At 53.1% G+C, this 22,902-nt stretch overlaps 1 protein-coding gene across 1 annotated transcript; it reads right to left on the reverse strand.

Moving 5' to 3' along the window:
* Window positions 1-355: 355 nt before the first annotated feature.
* MMP9 (matrix metallopeptidase 9) lies at window positions 356-7,652 on the reverse strand. The gene is made up of 13 exons (XM_055438089.2): window positions 7,470-7,652; window positions 6,733-6,965; window positions 6,230-6,378; window positions 5,802-5,930; window positions 5,541-5,714; window positions 5,159-5,332; window positions 4,577-4,753; window positions 4,299-4,454; window positions 3,292-3,577; window positions 3,030-3,169; window positions 2,454-2,604; window positions 2,258-2,361; window positions 356-670 (listed from the first exon to the last, which is right to left on the reverse strand). The coding sequence occupies exons 1-13, from the start codon at window positions 7,605-7,607 to the stop codon at window positions 552-554; spliced, it is 2,130 nt and encodes a 709-aa protein (XP_055294064.2). The 5' UTR covers window positions 7,608-7,652; the 3' UTR covers window positions 356-551.
* Between the last annotated feature and the right edge of the window lie 15,250 nt (window positions 7,653-22,902).

Consider the following 22,902-nt stretch of genomic DNA (forward strand, 5'->3'; position numbering starts at 1 on the left):
ATGGAGTTTGGAGCCTACATTTTAAGCAAGTTTTGAGGGCTCTCATGCACCTGAGACTCTGAGGGCCACTGAGCGGTCCTTGAGGAGAGAAACGTAGTTCAACTCATTTCTCTGTCCCCAGGGCCCAGCACAAGGCCCGGCTCCATGTAAGGGCTCAATAAATGTTTGATGAATGAATATTAGGCTGGCCATTTCCTCAGCTATAAAATAGGAATAATTACATTATACCTTCCTAATAGGAAGGATTGAACATTAATATTTATGAAGTGTTTTAGAACACCGCCTGGTACATAGTAAGCTCTCTGCTGGTTACATACATACATGCAGGCATGCATACCATACATAAATCTGCTCCTCAAGGTTGAAGAATCCACATTTATTAAAAACATTATAACAAGAAAGGAAGGTGGAAGAGAGGGCCCAGCCCACCTCCCCCCTCCTCATCCTTCAGGACCGATCCACCAGTTGGGATCCGGCAGACTGGCTCATTCCCTATTGGGAGGGTCCCCCAGGGTACCCCAAACTGCAGTGCTGAAGCAGGCCGGGGAGCCCTAGTCCTCAGGGCACTTCAGGAGGTCGAAGTTCACGTAGCCCACGTAGTCCACCTGATTCACCTCTTTCCGGGAACTCACACGCCAGTAGAAGTGATCTTGGCAGAAGTAAGCTTTCTCTGCAAGGGAGACAGCGGACCAAGAGGGCTGATTCCAGCTCTCCCCCCCACACAGACTCAAACAGGAGTGTGGTCTTTACAATCACGCTTCCCGCCCCTTTGAAATCTTTCCAAGGTTTCCGCAGGACATATCTCTTCCCCACCCCACCCCAGAGATGCTGGAGGGCACAGACCTCCATGTCCAAAGCACTGGCACAAAGCCTGGCACACAGTCGATACTCAGAACAATTCATTCAACAAATCCCATCCATCCATGCAACATTCATCATGGCAAGCACTGCTGGAGGCACTGGGGGATACAGCAGAGGGAAAATGCAGGCATGATCTCAGTTCTTTGGGTGCTTACACACTGGTGGGGTAAGACATATGATTAACAAGCAAATGCATAAGTAAAGGAGGTTGGTTTTGACAACAGAGAAAGCAATGAAGGAAACACAAGTGAGCGGTTGAGTGAATGGATAATGAGGGCCAGAGAAGGCCTCTCTGAAGAGGGGCCTGAGTGCTGAGACCAGAAGGCTGAGAGGGAGGCATCCCAGTGACAATCTGGGGAAAAAACCCTCCAGGCAGAGGGAGCAACTGGCACAAAGGCCCTAAGCTGGGAGTGACCTCGATGTGTTCAGAGAGCAGCCGGAGGCTCCTGCGAGTGGAGCAAAGCAAAGGGAGTGACAGGAGTAGTGGGAGGCGGTGGGGAGCCGGGAGGACAGGGGTCAGATCAGGTGGCGTTAGTTCCTTCGACCTTGCATGCCCTCCCCTTCCTAGCCCCTCCCTACTCTCAGAAAATACATCTGAAGCTGTTGGACAACCAGTGTGGCTTGGACTAGGGTGTCTGCAAAGGAGGTTGTGAATATTTTGGAGGCTGAGCCAACAGCAGTTGCCTGCTGACTGGGGGTGAGCAGTGGGAAAGAGAAAGAAAGGGTTAGCTCCAGCTACCATACCCATTTTACAGATGGGGAAACTGAGGCTCTGTGTTTAGCAGTAACTTGCCCAAAGTCACACACATACATCTATGAAATGTCTTATATATCACTGTATCCCCAGTGGCAGCATGGTGCCTAGCATATTACAGACACTTGATAAATATGGTCTAATAAAGCGTCCATGCAAACCAGGTGTCCTGTGCTATAGGGGACAGAGCTTCCAGCTGGGAGGCAGGAAATCTGGGTTCTAGTTCTGGTTGTGGCCCTGTGTCCTCAAATGGTCTGGGAAGATCCATGACTCTGCAGGGAACTCATCAGTGCGGGTCATTTGCCTCAGTCTCCACCGGCTTTTTCTTCCTGGCTCAGAATTTGACCAATCACTAAGGCAGGGGCTTCCCTGGTAGCTCAGATGGTAAAGAATCTGCCTGCAATGTGGGAGACCGGGGTTCGATCCCCGGATGGGGAAGATCCCCTGGAGAAGACAATGACTACCCACTCCAATCTTCTTGCCTGGAGAATTCTATGGACAGAGAAGCCTGGTGGGCTACAATCCACGGGGTCACAAACAGTCAGACATGACTGAGCGACTTACAACACAAGGTAGGGGAACCTACCGTGGGAGGTATCTCTGGGAGGGATCCTCCCCCTGACCCTGGCTCTCAGCCCTCACCTTGGTACTGAAAGATGTCGTGCGTGCTAATGGGCACCCCGGGGAACATCTGGTCCACGGGGGTGACGCTCCGGGGATCCACCTTCTGTGTCTTCACGTCGAACCTGCAGGATGGCACCGAGGAGACAGGAGCTGAGCCGGCGGGCAGGCGGATGGCGCCCGGACTCCCCCTGCTGGCGGTTCCCGGGAATCTCACCTCCAGAAGCTCTGCCCGCTGAACAGCAGCACCTTACCCCCAGGGCGCGGAAGGGCCCCGGTGACCTGGGCCACTTCCGGGCCCAGGCCCAACTTGTCCAGACGCCTCGGGCCTAGCACCGACGCGCCGGTGTACACCCACACTTGGCGCCCTGCGGGAGAGAGGCTCACATCAGTCTGGGGGCAGGGAGTGGGGTACACACACCCCTTGAATGTCAAGAGGGAGAATGCAGGGAGGCCTTTCTGCTCCAGGCGTGCCCGCAGCCTCTGTGCCCTCGGTAGGACTGTGCCAGGATGCTGTGAGGAGGGCTGAAAATCAGCCCTGCTAAATTTGTTCAGGGCTTCCCTGGTGGCTCAGACGGTAAAGAATCTGCCTGCAATGAGGGATACCCGGGTTCGATCCCTGGGTGGGGAAGATCCCTTGGCGAAAGAAATGGCAACCCACTCCAGTCTTCTTGCCTGGAGAATCTCCATGGACAGAGGAACCTGGTGGGATACAGTCCACAAGGTCGCAAAGAGTCGGACACGACTGAGCGACCAAGCACAGCACAGGGGAGGGAGAAAGACGGAAACTAACCAGAGAAGAAGAAAATCTTCCTGGTGAGCGGATCCTCGAAGGCGGAGTCCAGCTTGTGGGGCAGCGCAGGCCACGTGCTCTTGACAAGGAAGGGACCCTGCACCCGGCGGCCCCCTCCCTCAGAAAGTCGCCAGTACTTCCTGGGGACGCAAAAAGGTAGGAGCTTAGCAATGAGCCTGAAACCGACGGCCAGTGGGCGGGGAGACACAGGCAGGTCCCGCCTCCAAGCCCCCGCCCACGACCGCGCAGCCCCACCCCTCACCCAGCCTTGAAGAAATGCAGGCGGTTCCCAATCTCAGCGATGGCGTCGAAGATGTCCACGTTGCAGACGTCCTCCGCTGGATCCGGGGACTCCGTCGGGGCCGCAGAAGGGCCAGCCGTGGGAGGACCCGTGGGGCCAGCTGCCGGGGGCCCTGTGGGGCCAGTAGTGGGGCCCTCTGAGGGGCGGGCGGTGGGAGGCCCCGTGACACAGACCGTTGGGGGAGCGGTGGGCTGCGGTTCGGCGGTGGTGGTGGTCGGAGGCCGTGGTTCAGGCTCAGGGCGAGGTCCTGAAAAGAGATACCCCGTAAGACAATCGCTGTTCCTGCATCTCTGTGCCTACCTGGAGGTCCCTGGCGCTCTCCCCACTTCAGATGTTGGAGCCTGCCTTCCCCCAACCCCGGGCTGGCAGCTTCCTTTCACACACTCACCCCCACCCCCAGGCTGGTGGGAGAGAAGCTTTTTTTGAGCTCTCAAACTGGGTGCCAAACAATGCTGGGAGCACAGTAGCTCCTTTGATCTTCAGAAGTGGGGGTGGGGTGGGGACTAAGGAACAGATTCTTTAATATTTTCCTTTTTTTTTTTTTTGATGCAGAAACATACTAGTAAGTGGTGATAATAATAAAACTATCAAACATTTATATGGTGCTTGCTATATGCCAGGCATTATTCTAACTCACTTAAGCCTCCTAACAACCCCATGAAGCAGGTGTTAGCCCCACTTCACATGTGAGGAAGTTGAGGGGTGAAGTAACCTATCCAACGTCATCTAGCCAGATAGTGGCTGGACCGGCTTTGAACCTATGTCCATCTCACTCTAGAATCCGGGCTCTTTATCACCATCTCCAAGCACTGACCTGGCAACAGTTGTACCCACCAGGCTCAAAGGCTCTCAAAGATAGATATTGGTTGGAGTCCTAACTCTCCCCTCCTCCCTATTTTCGGGGTGTTCCGAGCCGGCAGAATGTAGCCCTTCCCTCTCCTCCCTCTATCCCTGCCCCACGCCCTCACCATACAGATGCTGGATGCCCTGAACATCGTCCCTATGCAGGGGGTGCTCCTCGGTGAATCTGTACATGGGGTACATGAGCGCCTCTGGCACGGAGGAGTGATCCAAGCCCAATGCATGGCCAAACTCGTGTGCGGCCACAAGGAACAGGCTGTATCCTGGACGAAAGAAGGGAGCCTGAGCTCGGAGCCCTGGGCCGAGCTCCCAGCCCCGGGCATCCCTCCCGGTCACCACTGCCCTGGCTGAGGCCCCAGCCTCGGAACTTCGGCACCCCGCCCACCTTGATCCGGGCAGAAGCCCCACTTCTTGTCTTTGTCGAAGTTGGAGGTGGTGGCGCACCAGAGGTGCCCATCATTGCGACCCTCTTTGGTGCAGGCCGAGTATTCCTTGCCCAGGAAGGTGAAGGGGAAGACGCACAGCTCCCCCGCCGCGTTGCCCCCGGTCACCGTCGCATCGACTGGAGAGACCAGAGGCTCGGGTGAGCCAAGTGGAGGCGGGGTGTGGGGGGCAATGAAGAGCCAGGGCCGGGCCAATCGAAGAGCTAGAGAAACTAGGAGGCTTATTTTAAAAGCCCAGGGGGAGCTGTGGGGCACCGCCGACACCTGACTAGAATAATGGGCGGGGCCTGGGGATCGCAGACCTAGGAGGAGGCTGCAAGCCTGGCTGAAAGGCCAAGCCTCCGCGGATGCGGCGGCAGCATCTGGAAGTCTGCGGGAGGAGCTGCGGTGACGGCAGGCCGAGTCAAGGCCGTCCTGAGCACCGACAGGAGCGGGAAGACTAACGGACGGGTGGAAGGGCCACTCTCGGGAACCAACGCGGAATGAGGGCGCGAGGCTGAATCAAGCAGGTGGGTCAGAGGTACCTCGGGTCGGGCAGAAGCCATAGAGTTTGTCCTGGTCGTAGTTGGCGGTGGTGGCACACCAGCGGTAGCCGTCGGAGCGACCGTCGGAGGTACAGGCGGAGTAGGAGCGGCCCTCGAAGGTGAACGGGAAGACGCAGGGCTTGCCATCCGCATTGCCGCCCTGGGTGTAGAGTCCTGGGAGGCCCACAGGATTAACTGAAGGTGCCGCGACTTTATTGACCCACGAGCTACCTGTGTCCTCCTCCCCTTTCTCGTCTCGTCTCACAGATGAGGGAACTGGGCCCAGAGAACAGGAGGGGGGTTCGCAGGCCACCCTCGGCATCAGTGGCAGAGCTGGGATTACGAGCCCGCGCTCTGGACCCTCGGGAGGGTGGGCACTCACTCTCGCTGGGGCAGAAGCCGAACTGGCGGTCGGTGTCGTAGTCGGCGGTGCTGCTGCACCAGAGCATGCCGTCGGAACGGCCGTCCGTGGTGCAGGCGGAGTAGGAGCGGCCCTCGAAGGTGAAGGGGAAGTGGCAGGCGGCGCCCTTCGCGTTTCCGAAGTAGGTCGGGACCACTGCGGGAAAGGGGGACTGGGGTCAGGGGGCTGGTGATGCGCGTGAGAGGAGAAGGGAGTGGGGGCCGGGGCAGCTCGGGATCTCACCAACGCCTTTGCCCAGAGACCACAACTCTTCATCGTCGAAGTGGGCATCTCCCTGAATGCCTGCGCCAGGAGGAAAGGCGTGTGCCAGGAGCCCGTCCTTTCCATCGAAGGGATACCCATCTCCGTGCTCTGAAGAAGCGGGTGGAGAAGAGAGTCAGCCGCGTACGGTTGCGGAGGTTGTGCACTGCCCAAGGGCGCTGGCCTAACTGCCGGCTAAAATCCGGCCTAAGAGCCGCAGCCCAACATTTGCTGTCCGGGTGCAGTGAGGTGTCGGTCAGGAGGGGGCGCCATAAGGGCGAGCGGCCGCCAGGGCTTCCGAGACAGGCAAAAGAAATCCAGGTCCAGGGCCTCCTCTCGTCTCTCTTTGATCCTCCCAGCTCTGTCCGCATCCCAGATTCTCCCGGTTTCCCCCTTCTTCGCGTTCTCACCTCTAACACCAAACTGGATGACGATGTCGGCTTCGCGGCCGTACACTCGAGTGAAGGTGAGCGGCGTCACCGCGCTCCAGAGCGCGAAGGCGCGGGCAAAGGCGTCGTCGACCACGTCGCGCGGCAGGTCTTCCGAGTAGTTTTGGATCCTGGAGGGAAAAGGCAGGAGGATAAAGGGCAGAAGTGAGAGGCGGGAGCCGGGCCAGCAGCGCCACCCGGTGTCTCCGCGACTTCAGATACACAACGCTGCCTGCGCTCCACGCCTTCAGCTCGAAAGCACTTTCAGACGCATTTTTCTCTTTGGAGTCAGATGGCGAGGTCCATTTCCCCCGATGGGGGAGACGGAGGCTCCGAGGGGGAGCCACTTGCCTCAAGGCTGGCACATTCAGAGAAAGCCATGGATTGGCCTAAGACGGGATGTGTTCGCCAACGGGCGGCGCTCGGGAACCCGCCCCTCGCCACCCTCTGCGCCCCGCTCGCCCCCGCGGGGCCCAGCCGCGCACCAGTATGTGATGTTCTGGTGGTGCCACTTGAGGTCGCCCTCAAAGGTCTGGAATCTGCCAAGGTCCGGGACGCCGCAGCGCGGGGCTCGCATGGCGTTCAGGGTGGTGCTGTCCAGCTCGCCAGTCTCCGGCAGGGACAGGCGCCGCTGGAAACGCAGCAGAGCTCGCCGCAGGGACTGACCGTCCTCGCTCAGCTCTGCCCCAGGAGTGTAGCCATAGCGGTACAGGTATTCCTGTGGAAGGAAGGGCAGAGACGTGGCAGAGCCCCGACGCCCTTTCTCTGCCCTACTGGGCAAGGACTCCATCCCCACTCTCAGGGACTAGCAAGGAGACACTGTATCCAGTACTCAGTACCCTGAATACCAGGGCTTGTGCCCACCCCAAGAATCTCCCCTACATGTGGACAGCCTCAGCTCTGTTCCACTCCAGGATGCCCCTGTGCAGTGCCTACCTCAGGGCCCCCTAGGGTTTACCCCGTTCACCCTCAGCCCATTGCCACTCCAGAACCCTCCAGTGCCCCTTCACCATTTCCCAGTGCCCATCTTGGAAACCCTCATTAGCCTGCTTCCAGCAGTCCCTGTCCAGAATCTCCCAGTGCCCGTCCTCAGTGCTCTGTTCTCCAGAGGTGCCCATCACCCCCCGCCAACAAAGTTCCAGAGTATCTCATCTGAGACCCCGGGCCCTCCCTGGGACTCCTGGCCAGCCCTTCCCAACTCTAGATGGGGGAGTGTGCCTACCTCTGCCAGCTGCTTGTTGGTGAGGCTGGTTCGTCGTTCTCCCGGGAAGACCACAACAGTGGGCTGGTGTGGTCTGGGGGCGGCAGAGCAGCAGGCTAGCACCAGGAGCGCCAGGACCAAGGGCTGCCGGGGGCTCATGGTGAGGATAGCACTTGGTCTGGCTGCAGCTGCCCTCCTGGGGGCTTTAAAGAGGCTGTCAACTGAATCAGTGACCCCGCCCCTCTCTGACAGGCCACTGGCAAGAGCTGACTCAGGGCATGGTGTGTGTGTGTGTGTGTGTGTGTGTGTGTGTTGGGCAGTCCCAGCATGAGAAGGCAAGGAAAGGGCTTACACCACCTCCCCCCTCTCCCTCCTGCCCACAGCCCCCATTGCCGAGTCAGGCAGGACCCCAGACCCAACAGGAAACCACAGGCCCACAAGGGAAGGATTGGGTTTTGCAAACTGCAGAGCTTGTGAGAACTGCGTGAGAGGGAGGGAAGGAGGCAGGGCTGGCTGGAGGACTCCCTGAGCCCTCCATCGGAAGACCCCCGAGAGATCAGACTAAGGGAAAAGGATGGAAAGTTCCTGAGACTTCTGTCTGAGCCAGACAATCCCCGCTTCCTGATCAGACACCCTCCGTGGACCCTCCTCACACTCCCAGGCTCTGCTCTCTTCTCCCTGGAAGTCTGCCTTGACTCAGCTTCCTCTCCCTGCTTCACCTGAGGGCAGAAGGAATAGGCTCCGCTTGGTGAAAATTGGGGAATTCCATGGAGACAATTCCGGGTCTTCAACAGGCTGGATCCTTGAGAACTGCACAGCGGTGGAGGGCAGTGGGGGGCAGATGGGGACAGTGGGAGTGTTGTGGCGTCTGGAAGCAAGCAGACACGGCTTCATTACTTCAGTGCCTTGGGCAAACGTCTTCACCCTGTGAGTCTATTTCTTCAGCTGTAAAAAGGGGCCCTTTTGAACTTTACCCCTTTCCCATAGCTGGCTGGATCCTACCACTCAGGGCTGGCAGCCCTCTCAGTGGTCTGCTATGTCCCAGGCCCCGGAATACTTATTGTAGGTAAAGGCAATGAGGTTGGGATGGAAGAGAAGGGTTTGGGCAGAGACTGGAGAGGTGGGGTGGGGTGAGCCAAGCCTGGCACATCCTCTGGCAGGGGTCCTGTTGTTGTTTAGTCACTCAGTCATGTCCAACTCTTTTGGACCCCATGGACTGCAGCCCACAAGGCTCCTCTGTCCATGGGATTTCCCAGGCAAGAATACTGGAGTGGGTTGCCATTTCCTTCTCCAGGGGATCTTCCCTGCCCAGGGATCGAACCTGCATCTCCTGCATTGGCAGGCAGGTTCTTTACCACTAAGCTACCAAGGAAGCCCAGGGGCCCTGTAATTATGTGTAAATATCCATCCAGCAGGCTGCTGATGACATTCTCTGTCCACTGGGTGTGCACAGACTTCTCCACTTGGGGAGACGGCGTGAAATTGTCTGATGGTTTATGTGGAAGAAAAGAAAAATCCCCCACACTGCCCATCAGTGTCAACTGAATACATGTATGCGAAGTCTGAAAAATAAATAAATAAAAATACATTTAAAAGGGTTCTTTGTCCCTAAATTGATGTGAGGATGAGATCAACCGCATAAAGTACCTGGGACCGTGTATGTTGCAAATATTCAAGAGATGGCTGTGATCACTTTTAATGATTTGGGCCAAAACCAGAAATCTGGGACTCGGAAGAGGGGGCGGTCTTGGACTCTAACCTGCTGTGTGACCTTGAAACAGAGCAGGACCCTGTGATCCTTGCTGCTGCCCCCCGCCATTTCCTCAGCCTGCTTTTGTCTCTGGAAAAACTTTAGCCAAAGAATAAGTTTCATCAGAAAAGTGAGAATATGCAGAAACAAAGGGAAGTGGCCTAAGGAGACCAAATGATGGTGGTTTAGTCATTAAACATGCCAAGGATTTTTAGTTTCTTCTCAAGGGCTATAGATAATATTCTGAGCCATATCCTGTGAGCTGTCTTATAGATACTGCAACCTCCACCAGGTGCAAAGTTAACTGCAGGATGACCAGACGCAGCCATGACGTCAGCTGCCACAGTTCCAAAAACTGGCCTCAAGAAATGGAAACAAATCGACCCTGGAGCTGAAGATTAACTGTACCTCAAAACAATCAAGGTGATGCCGGTCAGACCACCAATGACCAACATCAAGATGACTGTCAGAGTTGACTATGCTGTTTCTGCATGCAGCCCCCTCCCTCAGCCTGTAAAAGTTCTTTGATTGTCAGTAGAGGGAAGTTGGCACAAACTCCAGCTCCGGTTATCACCCCTTATGCCAATAACCAGCAAACTCCTTCCCTCCCTTCTTCCCAGCCAGCCAGTGTGCAGCGAGATCAATATTGGCCTTCTTCAAAGCATTATTTGGGAAGGATGACAGCAGCCATCTGACAAGGTGTATTTAAAGGACTTGCTATGTGCTAGGCACTTTATAGGCTTATCTCAAAAATCAGCCTCTGAGATGGAGACAGTTAACTTCCTTTATAGGAAAACTGAAGCCCTGGAGTTCACAATGAATAAGCCCCTGCTTTGGAGTCACACTGTTCTGGTTTTCAGTCCCAGCTCTGCCATCTCCAGGCTGTGTGACCCTGGGCAAGTCATTTCACTTCCAAACCATAATAATAGTGCAGTTTTTAGAGATTTACCGTGTCGGGGACTCTGTTAAGTTCCCCATAAGCATCTCTTTTCATCCCTACCACTCTGTGAGGGAGGTTTAATGAAGGACACTGTCCTTTAGAGAAGGACACTGAGGTTCAGAGCAGTTCAGGAACTTGGCTATGACCACACAGTGAGTTCATACACAAAATCGGGACTCAAGTCTAGGACTATTTGGTTCTGAAGCTTTTCATCTTTATTACCATTTACAGGAACTGAGATGACCAGGGGTTAGAGGGGAGTTGTGGGAGATGGGAGACAAAACCAGAACCTTCTTCACTAATCCTTGGCACCCACTGAAGATCAGAGAGGAGGTTCAGGTCTTTGGGGATCAGAGGTTGCAACAGAGACCTCAGGGGAACTATATTCCAGACTTAAGAGTATGGGATCGTCCACAATATAGTTTGATTTTATTTTCATTGATTAATTTATTTTTGGCCGTGCTAGGTCTTTGCATCTGCTCGCGGGCTTTCTCTAGTTACGACGAGCAGGCTTCCCGTTGCAGTGGCTTCTCCTGTTATGCAGCAGTCTCTAGAGACATGGGCTCCAGTCGTCGCAGCGCGTGGGCTCAGTAGTTACAGCACATGGGTTTAGCGGCTCCACAGCATGTGGGATCTTCCCAGACCAGGGATCAAAGCTGTGTCCCCTGCCTTGGCAGGCAGAGTCTTAACCACTGGTCACCAGGGAAGGTCAGCAGAATGACTCTATGACTTTAGAGACGGAAACATAGAGACCCTCCAATCCAGGGGATCTTCAGCTGGTAGCAGACAAAGACTTTAAGAGAATCCATGAGCCACTCCCAACCTGCCATCAGTTGTACAAAATGCCAGATCTATGTATATATGTCACATACTCAGATTTATATATGAGAATATATGTTATATTCTCAGATTTAATGGTATTGATGTTTGCGGTTAGCTAATTCTTCGTTTCGAGAGGCTCTGCTATGCAGTGTAGGATGTTGAGTAGCACCCCCTGCTTCTATGCCATGCTGGTAGCACCTCCCCCTGCCAGCTGTGACAACCAGAAATGTTGTCAAACATTACCAAATGCCCTCTGGTGGGTGGGAGGGGCACAGACACCCCCAGCTGAGAACTATTGATATATGTTGATTTTTTTTTTTATGTAAAGTGTTCAGAACTTTTATCACATACTCAAGCCATTGATGATGATCCTCAAACCTTTAAGGACCATTTACTCAAGAAATATTTGTTGAGTTTTTATGGGCCAGGCATCATGCTAAGATTGGGGAATATGCTGCTGCTAAGTCGCTTCAGTCGTGTCTGACTCTGTGCGACCCCATAGACGGCAGCCCACCAGGCTCTTCCATCCCTGGGATTCTCCAGGCAAGAACACTGGAGTGGGTTGCCATTTCCTTCTCCAATGCATGAAAGGGAAAAGAGAAAGTGAAGTCGCTCAGTCGTGTCCGACCCTCAGCGACCCCATAGACTGCAGCCTTGCAGGCTCCTCCATCCATGGGATTTTCCAGGCAAGAGTACTGGAGTTGGGTGCCACTGCCTTCTCTTTGGGGAATATAGCAATGGCCAAGATAGGCTTTGTCCCCAGGCTCATGGAGCTGAAAGTCCAGTAGGGAAAAATGAATGAGTAGTTAGTAACGGAGAGACACACACACAAGGAGGAGGTGTATTCATCTGCTCCAGTGTCACACGGATGAGGAAACCGGGCCAGGGCGGGGCTGCACCTCCCTTAGGCCACCGAGCAAGCCAGGGACAGCGTGCTGCTGCTGCTGCTAAGTCGCTTCCGCCGCGTCCGACTGCGCGACCCCATAGACAGTCGGTGGGGGGCAAAAAGGAGTGGCAGCCAAGAGGCTTGCTCTGGAAATCAGCTGAGAACTTCAAGTCTCTGCTCTGGCACCAATTTACTGTAAGTCATTGACATAACCTGCTGGTGCCTCGGTTTTCCAATCTGTAAAGTGGGGCAATAACAGCGCTTACCACATGGGGCTGTGAGAATCAAATGAGTTCACAGAGATAAAGTGCCTGACCCATGGTAACAAGTGCTTGCTGCTGTTCTAATTATGATTCCCTCCGGGCCAGCTGGCTGTTTTTACCAACTGGGGACCAGAGAGAGGGAACCCCACCAAGAACCCCAGAACTTGATTCCTGGAGTCAATCCAACCCTCCTTTCCTCACTCCTCCCAACTTCCTCCTTTACCTCTGGACTCCCCAACCCCCACCAAGGGGAACTTGGGGGAGCTTGGCCTTCAACACAGCTATGGCAGGAAGTGGTTCTGTCACCACATCCCTTCCCCACTTCCCCCAGCCCCTCCTTCCCCAACACCACAACAGAATTTAGCCAAGGCCCTGGGAGAGCAGGATCCACCCCCAGGTGAGCAGCCCGCCAACCCTGCTTGGACTCAGAACTTGGACTCAAAGCCCCTCACCCAGGAGGAGCCCCCATCAGCCTGGGGAGGGGGCTGATCCTGGAGCCCTGAGTCACCAGCTAGATGACACAGCCCAGCAGGCTGCTATTAATAACTCCAGGCCCCCAGACCGAGGTCAGCCTCACGAGATGAGGCTTCGCTCCCCACTTCCAGGAAGGGGGAACTCCAAGCCTGTTTCTCCCAAACACACCCAAGAGGGGAGGAGCAGCCCTGAGGGGCCCTGGCAGGATGTGAGGAAGACGCTGGTGTCTGGGACCAAGCAGGAAGGTGTGTGGACTGCAAGACGCCACCTGCCCGAGAGGAGAGCACCGTTCCAGTGCCCACCCCACCCCCACAACAAACACACCTACCATTCCAGCTCCAGGGTGTTGGCAATTCCCATGCTGACTCGCAGAGATGCTAATAATAATAACAATACCATTGTGCCTACCACCTATCTGTATTGCGCTCCTTCTATAGGAAGTCAAACCTAGGCAGCATATTAAAAAAGCAGAGACATCCCTTTGCCGACAAAGGTCCATCTAGTCAAGGCTATGGTTTTTCCAGTAGTCACGTATGGATGTGAGGGTTGGACCATAAAGAAGGCTGAGGGCCGAAGAATAGATGCTTTCAAACTGTGGTTCTAGAGAAGACTCTGAGAGTCCCTTGTACTGCAAGGAGATCAAACCGGTCAATTCTAAAGGAAATCAACCCTGAATATTCATTGGAAGGACTGGATGCTAGAGCTGAAGCTCCAATAGTTTCGCCACCTGATGTGAAGAGCCAAATCATTGGAAAAGACCCTGATTCTAGGAAAGATTGAGGGCAGGAGGAGAAGGGTGCGATAGAGTATGGGATGGTTGGATGGCGTCACCGACTCAATGGACATGAGTTTGAGCACGCTCAGGGAGACAGTGAAGGACAGGGAAGCCTGGTGGACTGCGGTTCATGGGATCGAAGTGAGTTGGACACAACTGAGCAACAACAGCATAGGAAGTCACAGAGCACAGACTTGGCCATCAGCCCTCCTGGACTCAGGTTCCAGCGTCTCCTTCAGGCTGTGCAGCCTTAAGCAAGCTACCCTGCCTCTCTCTGCTTCCATTTCCTCATCTGTAAAATGGGAAAGAGGACAGTCCTTACTTCAAAGCATTGTGGAGGGATTAAGCGAAATTAGACACTGCAAGTTTTCAGCACACGGTGGCTATGGAGGTGGGAAGAATATTAGCTCTTAGGACTCTGTCACTCTAGTGCTCTCCCCTGTACAATGAGGACTCACGATCCCAGCTAACTTCACAAATTAGGATTCACGAGCCCATTTTACAGAAGAAGAGTCTGTGAGGCTCAAGGAGTTGCCTGCAGAGTTAGCAAGGAGCTGGCCGGGGACTCAGCCCACATCTGACACGGGCACCCTGTCCTTTCCACCTTGCTGTGCACGCACCTCCCGCCCCCCAGCCACCTCAGTCCGATGGTTCTGTCAACACTGGAGTGGGGACACTTGACAGCTTATCCAAGTGCCTCATGGCTGATCTTCTTAACATCCTATTTGAGTTTGGGCTTGCAGAACCCCTTGGTATTCATGGGAGACACAGATTGGAAGCCATTTTTAAGGTGATGGACCCAAAGCCCAGAGAAGCGCTTCATGTTGCTCACTGTCACACAGCTGACGAGTGACGGAGCTCCTGCCTAGGCCTCTGACTCCACATCTCGTGCTAAGAACCGGTCACTGGATCTGGCAAGAAGGAAGTCGATGGGGGAAGCAACCTGGGGGGTGGAAGATGCCAGGAGTCAGGCTGAAGGGGGTTAAAGCCTAGGAACCAACAGAGAAGACAGGTGTGGGTTATTTGGGCTCTGTAGGAAAAAAGAAAATGGAATGGGGGGTGAATAAAAGAGGGTAAAGAAAAGATCAAGGCAGCCAGAAGAGGCAGAGGAAGAGTCAAGTGGCGGTTCCTTTAAGGTGAGTTCATGACCTTAAGAAGCGATGTTACTGTGGAGAGAGAGGTGTGCACACTGAGGGGGAAATAGGACACACCTGGGCCCAGTTCCTCTGGCATGGGATTACCCACTGGCCAGTAACACTTTGCTTTGGGTCCCAGCAGAGCACGTGCAGCCCCTAAATACACATTTAAAAGGTTGCTTGTTTTTTTTTTTTTAATTTTTTGTATTTGTTTAATTAAGACTAATTTTTTTAGAGCAGACTGCGCTTCAATCCCTGGGTCGAGACGATTCCCCTGGAGGAGAAAGTGGCAACCCATTCCAGTATTCTTGCCTGGAGAATCCCATGGACTGAAGAGCCTGGTGGGCTGTAGCCCATAGAGTCGCAAAGAGTGGACACGACCGAGTGACTGAGCACGAGCAACTTCAGGTTCACAGGAAAATTGAAGGGGAAGTACAGACGTTTTACTGTATACCGCTACCCTCACCCATTCACAGCCTCCCCTGTTGTCAACATCCGCTACTAGAGGGGTATCTTTGTTACAATTGATGAAATGTCATTGGCACATCACTGCCACCCAAAGTCCATAGTTTCCAGCTCACTCCTGGTGGCGCTCATTCTATGGGTCTGGTCAAAGGTGCAATGACACACATCCATCATCATCCTATCATACAGAGTAGTTTCACTACCCCAAAAATCCTCTGAGCTCCACTTATTCATTCCCTTCCTGCCACAAAGATTGTTTTTGATATTTGAAGAAAAAAAAAAACCTTAAAGTAGCCAGCATGGGAAAAGTCAGATCTTTAGTGGACTTCCTTATATAGTCATTTTAGGCTTTAGTGCTGTTTTTCTTTGGATGACATGGAGGAGGGGAACTATACTCTCAGGGTTTGCAGCCTTGAAAGGTCTAAATCTGGTGCTGTTCACAATGTGTGTGTGTGTGTGGAGTGGGGGCTAGCTCTCAGGAAACCCCAGGTTAAACATTCAATGGTCACTCAGATGTCCTGGCCAGATACATGCAGAACCCTGGGGAACAGAGCAGGAGAGAAAAGCCCAGACAGCACACAGGGCAACTGGCAGCCTCTTCGGCCCTTTTACATGCCTGGGTTATGCCTCTACACTTGGCCGGGCACACTTTCTCACACGTCTTTTAGTTCCCTGGTTCTCAAAGTAGTCATGGGGCCAGCAGCATCAGCACCATCTGGGAACTGGTCAGAAATGCAGACCCTCACCTGCCACCCCCTACCCCCAGGACTATTGAATCAGCACCTCTGGGTGGGGCCCAGCAATTTCTGTTTTAACAAATCTGCCAAGTGATTCCAAGGCGTGCTCACGTTTGAGACCTTGGCTTTACTTGAGCTTCACCCAAAGTGGGAAGGGGACGGGCTTCCCTGGTGGCTCAGTGGCAAAGAGTCTGTCTGCCAACGCAGGAGACGTGAGTTCGATCCCTGATCTGGGAAGATCCCACATGCTTTGGAGCAACTAAGCCCGTGATCCACAATTATTGAGCCTATGCTCTAGAGCCCAGGACTGCAACTACTGAAGCCTGAGTGCTCAGCAACAAGAGACGCCTCCTCACTGAGAAGCGCTTGTGCCCCAACTAGAGAGCAGACCTGCTGGACACAACCAGAGGAAAGCCCACACAGCAGAGAAGACCCGGCACAGCCAAATGGATTAAGGGCGAGACGGAGAGCTTTTGACCGTATTTGCAGATGAGGAAACGGAGGCTCAGAGAGATGAAGCCGCTTGCCCAAGGTCACACCCAAATTAGGTGGGAATCTAGCCCTTTAGGACTGCAAAACTGATAATCCTCACCCCAGTATGATAACTAGGATTGATGTTCAAATGTTTAACAACCACCACCACTACCACCCCACACCAGTCAGAAGTGACTCCAGCCAAGGAACTTCAGGAGCCCCCACAGAGAGTGGGTATGCGTGTGTGACCATACTAAACCCTTTCATTCCTGGATCTGTAGGCCTTGGGGTCTGGAGGAGAGGGGTAAGGGCTCTGGGGCACTTAAAGGATTGCATGTAACATCTGTTACCAACAGGTAGGGAAATATTTCAATATTTTAACAATAGGTGCTTACCTGCTGAGCCCTAACTGCAGTCCCCTTCCTAGAAGAAGAGGCTCCTTCTTTACCACCAGGGCAGACGGCCTGGACCTAAATTTAGCCCCGAAGAGAACACAGGTATAACAAATGTCTCCTGAGAATATATTTAGCAGTGCTTCTTAAATTTTGCTGCACATTGGAGTTTCTCAGGATTTTCTTTTGAACAGCGATGCTTGGGTTTCACCTCCAGAGATTCTGACTTAATTCGTCTGGGGTGCGGCCTGGGCACTGGGATTTTCTTTTAAAAGCCCCCCACGATTCTCATATGCAGCTAGGAATTACAGCAACCCCCACAGAGCCCCTGAAACCCGTAAAAGACATCAGATTAAGAGCCTGTAATTTGCATCAGTATTTCCCAAGGCTGAGGACTTAAAAAAAACAACAACAACCAAAAACAGATTCTCAAGAGACTCTGATTCAGTAATCAGTGGGGCCCGGAATTGGATGTTAGCAAGCTCCCCAGGTTTCTAAATCAGTGACCCCGGTAGGCTGTGGTAACTGAGAGAGGCTCAGAGATTCCACCCCTCCCCACCCCCGGCCCACCCTCAACATCGTTGACGCAATGGAGAACATTTTGCCAGGAAGTATCCAGAACCGATTTCCGCAGCTCTTCCTTCCCCTGTGCTGCAGAGACGTTGCTTCAAAGCACCCGCTCTGAAACGGAGCCCGAGACGCCCTGCCGGCAGACCCGTTTTCTGGCTGCTCCGCTGCAGTGCCCTGGGCCGGCTGAGTGCCTTCCAACCCCCTTAATCCCGGCGGGATTTAGAAACACCCTCATTTAGATGCGATCTCCATATATTTGCATATCGAGCTCCAGTGCTGCACCCCCCTTCCCCCTGCCCCTCCCTCCCGTGGCATGTTAGGGTAAAATAAAACTAATGTATTCACAAAGCCCGCTGAGATGTGTTCGAGCCTCACGCAGCGCTGGGACTTGGATACGCCTGAAGCTCAGGCGCTGGGATGCGGAAAGATGGCCCCGGGTAGGCGCGGATGCAGCGGGAAGGCCGGCGGAGAGCAAGCGTTGGAAGCCGCCAGAGGTCTGGAACCACAGCCTCGCCCCTGAGGAGAGGCGATGCGGGATATCTACAGCGGGAAAGGACAGGGAGCCCAGTAGACAGGGCGAGAGAACTCCGCTTTTCAGAGGGTTGGTGAGACTCCTTCCTGGCCTCAGAAGGGACCGGCTTGGAGACCACCACCAAGGCCCTTCCAGCTCCAACCACACGCTCCATGAAAAGCCTGCCATGTGACAACTGGTGCAGTGGAAGGGGCTGGAATCTGACAGCCCTGGACTTGAATTGGGTGTAAATGACCTTCCCTCCCTGAGCCTCCCTTTCCTCATCTTTAGAATGGGAGTAGTAAACTCACTGGGGGCTTCCCTGGTAGCTCAGTAGTAAAGAATCTGTCTTCCAGCAAATCTAATCCAGTATCCTTCTCTAGCATCCCTCTATGGAGACAGACTTAGGGATTAACAAAAAAAAGAATCTGCCTTCCAATGCAGGAGAAGCGAGTTGGATCATTAGGTCGGGAAGATCCCCTGGAGAAGGGAATGGCTACTCACTCCAGTGTTCTTGCCTGGAGAATCCCATGGACAGAAGAGCCTCATGGGCTACAGTCCATGGGGTCTCAAAGAGTCAGACATGACTTAGCGACTAAAGAACAACAATGAGCTCATTACACGGTGACGGGAGTCATGTCTTTATTTGGTTACCCAGTAATGGACAGTCTTTCTTAGGCCCTATCTGAGGCTGAGAAGGAATCTGCTGAGTGCAAGTGCCATTGCCGGCCCAGCAGCCCTGAGAGTTCTCCATGGCTATCCCTGCCCACAGCGGACCAGCTCCCCTTACCTCCAGCTCACTTTCCTAGTCTGGCCTACCATTACCGCTGGGAGGCTCCAGAAACCGTTTCACTGCCTTTTGTTTTTGCTTACGTTAGCCTGAACCAGTTTTGATTGCTCACAACCAAAGGCCCCAGTTGCCACAAGAACCGTTGTCTTCCTTTGCTTCAACCTCCTGAGCGTCTGATTGCAAGCGTCGCCTGCCTCATTTCCAGGAGCCTCTTCTAGTGCAACGTGGTCCAAATCCACTTCTCTCCAGCCCTGCTCCTCCCTGTGGGCTCCCTTTCCTGCTTCTATCCATGGTACTCTCTCCTCCCTGAGCCTCCCAATTTCTAAACCATCTGCGTGTAATCCTATAGTGCTCTCCCACTCCCATGTCATCCAAACAATTGACAACCTGTGTAATCCTCTTAAATCCATTCCCTCTGTATTTGCTGGGGCTGCCAAAACAAAGTATCACAGACTGGGGGGCTTAAACAACAGAGATTTATTTTCTCACAGTCCCGGAGGCTGGAAGTTCAAGATCAAGGTGTCAACAGGTTTTTTTTCTGAGGCCTCTGGCTTGTAGATGGCTGTCTTCTTCCTGGGTCTTCATATGCTCTTCCCTCTGTGCATCTGTGTGTCCTAATTTCTTCTTACAAGGGCACCCATTATATTGGATTCATATCTGCCCTATGACCTCGTTTTAACTTAATCACCTCTTTAAAGACCCTCTCTCCAAACACAGTCACAATTGAGGTGCGGTGGGTTAGAACTTGAAGATGTGAATGGGGGTGGGGTGCACAGTTCAGCTGGTGACAGCCTTCTCACTGCGGCTGCTCCAGCTGCAGCCCTGCCACGCCCCACCTCGTAGTACAGTAGCTCAGCCTCTCTTGTACCAGCGCCGACACTCCAGATTCTTCTGGTGGATCAGCACTCCCTGACCTCAATCAGAAAGCTTCCGTAGCCCCCTAGGGTCTCAGGAATAAAGACTGAACTCCTTAGCCTGGCAGCTGGTCCCCTTCAGAACCTGGCTCCAGTCTGCTCTTACAATCATCATTGCAGTTAATGCCAGGAAAATATGGCAGTTGTCATCTTGTCATTTAGTCACTAAGTCACGTCCAACTCTGTGACCGCGTGGACAGTGGCCCACCAGACTCCTCTATCCATGGGATTTCCCAGGCAAGAATACTGGATTGGGTTGCCATTTCTTTCTTCAGGAGATCTTCCCGATCCAGGGATTGAACCCACCTCTTCTGCTGGGCAGGCGGATTCTTTACCACTGAGCCACCTGGGAAGCCCCAGTTGTTGTCCAGCATCATGCTATTCAAAGTATAATTCATGGACCTACAGCATCTGCATCACCTGGGAGCTTGTCAGAAATGCAGACTCTCAGGCTGGGCCCCAGACTTGCTGAGTCAGAATCTGCATCACCTGCATGGACCCCAGGCCATCTGGATTCACACTGAAGCTTGCTAGCTTACAGACACCAAAGGTGTAGGGAGAGGGCCTCATAGGAGTGGGGGCTGTGGTCACCATGTTGGGTCAGAAACTTGACTTTGTCCTGACAGAACCATCCTATTCATGGGAGTCTGGGGTGCACAGCAGATGACAATTCTGAACACACAAATGAACTGGACTCTGCAAGGCTATTAAGAATGCCTAACTCACAAGTATAAACAAAGGAAAAGGTTGCCGGAGATGGCTTCCTGATGGGAAAGGCAAGGTTCTCATCTGTCATTTCCATTTGGCAAACATTTATGGAGGCCCTGCTGAGTGCCTGGCTGGGTGCTGGGAGTCGGGCAGATGGAATGAAAGAGGACATGAGCGTTGTTCTGAAGGAGCTCACGAACAAGGTCGGAGACCGGCCACAAAGACCCGCATTCAATAACTCAATAACCAGAGTACACGCCAAGGGCACGCGCCCACCCGCTGTATTGCTCTGCCCCTCCAAACTCATCCTCTGGCTTCTGGGCATTTGCACTTTCCACCCACCCCCCACCTCAAACCCTTCCCACGTCTCCCCTCTCTACGCTCCCCCTGTGCTGGCCAACTCTTATTCATCCTTTAGATTTCAGCTGAGATGTCATTTCTCCCAGAAAAAATTGCTGCTGACCACCCAGACCCAGGAAGGGGGACTCTTCCATGCTCCCATGATTCCCCTCAACTCACCACTTCCCTTATTGTGGCATTTTTCATAATTCAGAGTGAATTTCCTGTTTATTCATCTCTCTCTCCCCACAGGCTGAGATCATTATGAGGTCAGGACCCTTATCTGCTGTGTTCACTATCTTCATAGGTATTTCTTAAACATAAAAATAATAGTAATAGTGGTCAGCTTTTTATTGAGCTCAGGTACTGTCCTAAATATATCTATGTATGAATTCATTTAATCCTATGACTATACAATATGGTGAGTACTATTATTTTTCCCATTTCACAGAGGAAGAAATAGAGACACAGAAAAGCTAAGTAACTTTTCTAAGATATCATAACTCTTAGGTGGCAGAGTAGGGATTCAAAGCCAGGAAGTCTGGGTCCAGAGAGTGCATATTGGAAAACGGTGTGATTACCTATACGGGAGAGAGGACAGAGGTCAGGGAAGTCTTCAGAGGGAGCAACACCCAAGCTGGGTTTTGAGGAGTGAATAGGAGTTTGCCATGTCAAAAAGGAGCAGGGTTTTGCAGCTTTGACAACTTCCAGTTTGGGCCCACCTGTCAGAGCGGCAGCATTGGTGGAAGGCAATTAAGGACTCTCTAGATACTGTCCAAGGAGACTTAGACAGAGTGTGTGCCTTACACAGCATCCAGTTTCAGCCTGAGTCACCCATGGGTGGGCGAGGCAAGTTACACAAACCCTGAGGCTCCAGTTCTTCAGTCCCTGTGTGGGTGAGATGTACACACCCCTCCCCTTTTACCCCCAGATTCAAGGCTCACTTCCCAAACCACACCCCCACGCTTTGCAGAGACTGGATCGTCATCTCAGAGGAAAGGTCCTGGCAAGCACACCTTCCGGCAGGTTGCAGCCCCAGAGCAGAGAACCAGGGAGTTTCCCCAAAACCCTGTTCAAGCTGTCCTGAGTCTGACCTTACAAACTCTGGGGGCCTCTTCTGGTTCAGGGGTTCCCCAACTTTTAAAGCTCCCGAACCCTTTCAAGGAACTGACTTCAAGGGCACTGCAACCTAACCAAAGGTTAAGAGGAAGTGCTGGGCAGTTCCCCATCTCTGCTGACTCTGATCTTGACCCCGAGAGGAGTCCTGAGCTCTTATCTTAGCCCAACTACCTCTTTTTTACTGCTTAGAAAACTGAGGCCTGGAGGAGGGAAGAGATTTGTCAAGAATATAGAGCAAGTCAGGGCCAGCACCTGGACAGGAAGTACGGTCTCCTGAGCTGAGCCAGCCCTTTCTTGATTAACAGCATTATCTCTCCTGTCCATCCTGTCCTGGCCTCTCAGATGAAATCTGGAAGCCTCTACCACCCCAAGCTCTACCCCCCACTTTCATTCATCCCATGCATTCATTCATTCCAAAAACTATTTAACTAGACACTGAGCCAAGCCAGGCCCCTGACCTCGGGAAGAGGCAAACGGGTGTGTGAGACAAATGTGTCCCCAGACATTTATCATCCGCTCTGACAAAACCAATTCTTCCCTGGTGGCTCAGTTGGTAGAGTCTGCCTGCCATGTGGGAGACCCAGGTTCAATCCCTGGGTTGGGAAGATCCCCTGGAGAAGGAAATGGCAACCTACTCCAGTATTCTTGTCTGGAGAATTCCAGGGACAGAGGAGCCTGGTGGGCTACAGTACCTGGGGTCACAAAGAGTCGGACATGACTGAGTGACTCACACTTTCACTTTCTGACAAAACCACATCAGAGACTGTCCAAACCTTAGTCTCAGGCCTAGCACATAGTAGGTCCTCAATTAATATGCATGGAGCACTGAGGAAGGAATGACATGCGGATGCTGGGCCAGCAAGATGGGAAAGCCTCCTTAGAGCGCAGGGACCCTCCTCCCCTCCTGCCGTCATTCGGCACCTCCGTGGGGATGGACACGAGGACTCAGACCCACACCCTGCCTGAGCTTCGTACTCTTGCTGGTCTAGACCCAAGCCATCCCAACTGATGGCCTCAGGCTCATGTGGCCGTTTTAATTAAAATTAAATACAATTTGAAAATCCATTCCCTGGTTTCATTAGCCACATTTCTAATGCTCAAAAGCCACATGTGGCTGTTTGCAATCATACTGAACAGCACAAACCATAGATCATCACCACAAATGTCCTTTGGACTGTGCTGCTGGCCAAGAGCAGGGACTCCCAGGACCAGTACTTTTCCCAAAGTGTTTGGAAATTGACATAAGATTGCCAACTCTCCGTCTTGCCAGAAAATTACAAAAGCAATAACAATGACTTTAAAAACAGAACATGAACGCTAAGAGTGATGTGAAATTCTCGATTGTCAGTTTTAAAAAAGCCCACATTAAATGGACTTCCCTGGCGGTCT

Source organism: Moschus berezovskii, chromosome 15 (assembly GCF_049115385.1).
Source record: "Moschus berezovskii isolate FMDL1 chromosome 15, NW_MosBer_1.0, whole genome shotgun sequence".
In the NCBI taxonomy this organism is placed as follows: Eukaryota; Metazoa; Chordata; class Mammalia; order Artiodactyla; family Moschidae; genus Moschus; species Moschus berezovskii.

Excerpts from the sequence above, each read along its gene's own strand:
- MMP9 (XM_055438089.2), bottom strand. The coding sequence starts at position 7,607 with ATGAGCCCCCGGCAGCCCTTGGTCCTGGCGCTCCTGGTGCTAGCCTGC. Across the intron at positions 5,931-6,229 it reads CATCCAGTTTGGTGTTAGAG|AGCACGGAGATGGGTATCCC; the intron begins GTGAGAACGCGA and ends CCGCTTCTTCAG. Across the intron at positions 2,362-2,453 it reads AGCGGGCAGAGCTTCTGGAG|GTTCGACGTGAAGACACAGA; the intron begins GTGAGATTCCCG and ends GCCATCCTGCAG.